The sequence below is a fragment of the Vollenhovia emeryi genome, unplaced genomic scaffold (genome assembly GCF_000949405.1).
Source record: "Vollenhovia emeryi isolate VEMERY1.0 unplaced genomic scaffold, V.emery_V1.0 DF939173.1, whole genome shotgun sequence".
Taxonomy (NCBI): Eukaryota; Metazoa; Arthropoda; class Insecta; order Hymenoptera; family Formicidae; genus Vollenhovia; species Vollenhovia emeryi.
Genome location: NW_011967193.1, coordinates 1,247,622 through 1,252,604, shown reverse-complemented (window position 1 = coordinate 1,252,604; position 4,983 = coordinate 1,247,622). Strand labels below are relative to the sequence as shown.

Genomic DNA, 4,983 nt, shown 5'->3' with positions numbered 1-4,983 from the left:
AGAGAGAGAGAGAGAGAGAAAGAGCGAGCGAGCGACAGAGCAAGGGAGAGAAAGGGTGAGAGACAACACGGCCAGGGTCGCTGGTTAATCCAAATCTGATGTATGACAGCCTCGGCTGCCATTTGCCAGCTGTCATCCTCGCCACCCCCGATCCTCCGTCTTCTAATACCGTCGTCGTGGAAATGACAAACGGTCGAAAGTAGAAAGATAACAAGGTGGCTCTCGGAGAGGGAATGAGCCCTCGAGGCGCGTCACGTTGGCTCGCGATGTTTAAAACAGCAGAAGTGACTTGTGACTTCGATCGCGCATCTACTTCTCGCATTTGCCATCGCTCGGACGTGGATTAATGTCTCACCCTCGTAGAGAGCCGTAGCGCGAAGCTCGACAAGTCCGCCTCCGGCGTTTCTTCGGCGCGTGCGGCGAGGTATTAGAGATAAGAGTACATATTATAGAAATGATAATACATATAGTACTTTTTGTTCCTGCTGCCCCGCGAGGCTATTATTACATTAGCTTTTGTTGACACGTGATTTCTTGGCTCAACAGTCTGGTCCCTTTTGTTTCTACAGCGTTGATCTGTGCGTGGCAAGGGAAATCTCATGCGGTAGAACGGAAATTCAGCGGTCGAGCGAAACAGTGATCGGCAGACACGGCAGGTCCGTCCAATTTGTGAGTCACATATTTCGAGGAGAGTACGACAGTTGTTAAAACTCTGGCGTGACTGCCAAGCTTCTCGTAGTTTTATTTTACGTGGTTTCGCGGGGATATTCTCTCTCTCTCGCTTTCTGTTTAAGTACTTTAGGCAGTCCTGTTGATTTAGAAAAATTGCTATAATACATTAACAGGATTTTATACGAGGCACTTTCATAAAACCTCTTACCTTAATGAGAAAAATGTGACTTACGCGATATATATGACTCGTTTCGCTCAACGACTCAATTAAGAAGAAAAATTCAGGGGAGAGGAAAGAGACATTCTCGGAAGAATGATAGATTACGCGAGTTAAGGTACGCGAGTTACGCGCTGCTCTATGCTTGTTCACGCAACATATCGACGTTGGTGAGAGAGTGAGAGAGAGAGAAAGAGAGAGAGAGAGAGAGAGAGAGAGAGAGTGAGAGAGAGAAAGAGAGAGAGAGCTGTCGATTACTCCGAGTGCACGGAATTACTTACGGCATCCGATCGATAATTAGAGATCTCTTTTTACATGTTCATTGCGTTGCACGGAGAGCGCAGTCACGGCTTTCGGCAGCGCACTCGTTTCATTAATGAGATGAATGCACCTTTTGGAGCTAATTAGCGGAGATTACGAGAGATAGATGATGAATCGATATCCGATTTCCGTTTCTGCGATTCGCTCTTTTCTGTAATAATATGATAAATGTGTATTTCTATTCCTAGGGCAGCGGCTCCGTGTTCCGTCGTGTATCCAAAAGCACTAGCATTTGCGGCAAAGCGTTTTGCATGTAAATTATAGCGAGTCTGTAGAAACGCTGGTCCGCATCACTTTGCAGCGAATATTACAAATTGCATGCAGCAGTAACAAGCTTTTCCTCGGAAAAAGTCTCAGCAACGTAAGTCAATATAAATATCTAATTTAAACGATGACACTGCGAAAGCGAAGAAGCGTCAAAAGCGGTTTTAAAGATTCACTCGGTACATGATTCTTCTTATTGCTGCATGAAAAAGTAGCCATCGATAGTATTCTATTTTTATTTTGCTCTCGCGCTCCAGGACCACGGCAATCGAGTTTAATTCATTTTCGTTAAAACAAAAGAGAAAGGACTGTTCTGCACTAGTTAGAATTTGATTTTGAAAATTGTTTGCATTGATCCTGGCCAAAGCAGTCGGTAGTGAAAATTACGTAAAGTCCTCGACAATATAAGATTCTTAGTGTTACGTTAAACGTCAATGAAAATATTAGTTATTTGCCGATTTCTGAATATAAAAATAGAATAAAGAAAGGGATTGTTACGCCGAGAAGATTGTTTGACACAGCACGATCATGTAAATAAATATTTATGCACAACGGAACACGAAGATCGATAAGATTACACCAATCAATCCTTGAAAAAAATGATCTTTCAGATACCTTCTAAGGCAGTATTTGCAGCCGAAAGAGTTTAGCATCGTTTCACGACGACGGTAAGTACGGTGGTAGTAACATCATGTGTTAAGTCGTCTTTGTCTTTCGTCTTATGGTTTAGAAAGTTTATTTGCCCCGTCAAATACACCTTCTAAATCGGACGACTTCTGGCACGACTTCTAACCCGTTATCGATTTTTTATACTCATGCAGCAGCTGTAATATTACAATAATTGCTATATTAACACCAATTAACACCAGCTTTCGTGTGTGACTTGTCGTTATCGCGGAGTATCGTATTATTTAACTCGATTGACAGCGCGCGGACCTTCGACCGCGTTTGTCGGCGCGGTTTCAACAATTCTTTACGCTAACAAAGCACTTTTGTCCCCCCCGCGCGCGCGCGCGCGTGTGTGTGTCACAACTCTACTCTCTACTCTACTCTATTCTAGATACGTTACATTCAACTAACAAAGGCAAAACTTTAACTCATTCCGCACAGAACGTGAGTATCGTGGACATATGGTTACCAAGCTAATGACAATCCGTACGTCCGTCGAAAGAAAACCGTCCAGGTATACGAATGTGTGTGTGTGTGTATGTGTGTATGTGTGTGTGTTTCTGGTTCTTTGTACTTTGGCGAAACTAATTACCTGAGGTCGTTGCCCCGGGATCTTCTCATGCCGCGCGGCGGGTGTCGCGGTGGCGGCGTGCACCTGCAGTCACAGTGCATCACACACAGCGCGACGCTGGTCGCGAGAGTCACTACGAAAGGCGCCGCGAAGAAGTGCATGATGGTGGCGACCTGTGCCTCGCGATTATAGTTTGCCATCACTATGCTACCGTTCACCCGGCTGTAGTGGCAGGGGAACTTCGCGCCCTCGTAACCCAACTCGCGGGTGAAGTTCTTGCAGTCGACCACCGGCGGGTATCCGCAGCCCTTGATGTTCACCAGCAGCACCGCCTCGACGTCCCCCGGGGAGGACACTGCTCGACAAAGAGACGTTTTACAGCGGAGATTAACATTGGGGAGGGACGACGGGGGGGGGGGGACTGGGGGAAAGGTGGCGGGAGGGGGCAGGGGGAGTTTGAATTTTTACGCCTGCCGAGCACGCATGCAATCCGCAATGTTGATCTACCGAAATCGGAATGTATATTCCAATCTCTCCTCGATTTCCCAGGCGATACATTCTATTTTATAGTCAAATAGCGACGGAGAAAGCCCATTGCGTTTTCGAATTTTACCGATTTCGCCCCTTTACGTCTCGAATTTTGCAAATCCAGTTTAGCGGGCGCAAATCGTACGGTCTATATCTCGCGTTTTAATAAAGCATATACCACGGTATTTCGGGTTTCCTACACTCGACCCTTTAAACTCTCCCGCCTATTTCTCTACGGGGCGTCGCTTCAGTTAGCTCCAATTTACTTGATCGTCGACCATTGTTTTTAATTGCACGAGCCGTTTACGGAAGCTACGAGAGAGGCGAAGAACGCTAGGGGAGACCGCGACTCAGTGATCCTACCGGCAGTGACGGTGCCCAGGTCAACCGTGGTGTTCGCGGTGGTGTTCCTGCCGCCGGTGTCGTTCTTCATGCTGGCGTTGCTCCACGGCGTGTACGTGACGTATATGTGCGTGCAGCTGTAGACGTCACTGGTGCATCCCTCGCGGCACGAGCTCCACGTGCAGTTGAATAGGCCGGCGAGGTCCTCGCGCCGCGAGGTCGTGCAGACGACCGGCTCCGGCGAGAAGTCCGCCGCTAAGGTGCTGATGGCCGGGTCGACGTAGAGCGGCACCAGGAAGAGGAGCGCCGCGCCGCCCGAGGTGGCGACGAAGGCCAGCGCCGATGTCGCGTAGAAGTTAAACCGCTGACGGCAGGTACGCCGTGGCGGTCGGCGCCGCGACGCGCCGAACCCCAGCTCCAACAGCTTGCGACGACGTAGCTCCCGCTCGTGGAAGTCGTGCTCGCCGCCGCTGTCCCGACCCTGTCCACGATCGAGTTCGCTCTGGCACTGGCTGCAGCTCGCCTCCAGCAGGAGTTCGGAGCTGCTTCCGCGCATCACCCGGGACGGCTATCTCGAGATCGGGACGACGCTACGCGGCCAGGCGCCTTCTACGGCTTCCTCCTCTTCTTCGGCTGCTGCTGCTGGCTGCTGCTCGATGCTCGATTCTCCGACGATTCATCGAGCGCGCCGATCTACAGGCCGATCATCGCTCCGTTCGTTAGACTGCGGTTCATGGGGGGAGGAGGGGGTCCTTGATCCTCCGGGATCAACTGTCGAGCAGACACGCATCGATCATCGGCTTCTTCGTGGACGACTCGTCCGGCAGGGTACCAAGGCAGGGGATCACGTGGGCTCGATCGCGACTCCGTCTTTCGCTAGGAAGCATTGAGCGAGGCCGTTTGCTAATTCGTTTGCGTCTCGAAATTCGATGTACGGTCGTCAGGCAACTTCGTCGTGTTGTAGACCGATGGGGGATTTCATCGAACGGCACGAGCTCCGCGATACAAAAGAATTAGGATATAATTAGGCGCGGCTTAATCGAGGATCCTCGATCGACGAGCGAATCTCTATTGTCGCGGATCTCCTCCCGAAATCACGAGGGGCACCGTGAGGCGAGATCTTGCAATCGATGCTGCGTGCTTCGCGAGGCTGCTCCGTGCACGTCTTCTTCTCGCGAGGCGGGCCCTGGCTCGACATATTACGCGAATCGGACTCGATTGAATTCGCGATTATCGCCGCGTCTGCATCTTCTCAAGTTGGACGAAGGCTCGGGCAGACACTTGCGAATCTCGGCATCGCGCGCAGATAAACCACGTATCGCGGCTCCACCGAGCACTTTTCTCTCTCTCTCTCCCTCTCTCTCTCTCCTTCTCTCTCACTCTCTCTCTCTCTCTCCCC

The 4,983-nt window shown here is 50.4% G+C and overlaps 1 protein-coding gene across 4 annotated transcripts in view; it reads right to left on the bottom strand.

Moving 5' to 3' along the window:
- The window catches only part of LOC105563649 (protein tipE), a 37,378-nt gene extending 32,403 nt beyond the window's left edge, over nt 1-4,975 (bottom strand). Inside the window, exons 1-4 of one of the 4 annotated variants that reach the window (XR_001009056.1) lie at nt 3,606-4,975; nt 2,736-3,069; nt 2,090-2,298; nt 1,171-1,361 (exon numbers count right to left, since the gene is read on the bottom strand). Coding sequence is in view for 2 of the 4 variants with exons in the window: in XM_012015410.1 (XP_011870800.1) it covers nt 2,271-2,298; nt 2,736-3,069; nt 3,606-4,140 (897 nt within the window). In the remaining 2 variants the exon portion in view is untranslated. Of the gene's footprint in view, nt 1-12; nt 1,362-1,621; nt 2,299-2,735; nt 3,070-3,605 lie in introns of those variants that run through there. The other 3 variants (XR_001009055.1, XM_012015410.1, XM_012015409.1) reach the window with 3 other exon arrangements.
- Nucleotides 4,976-4,983: the final 8 nt, after the last annotated feature.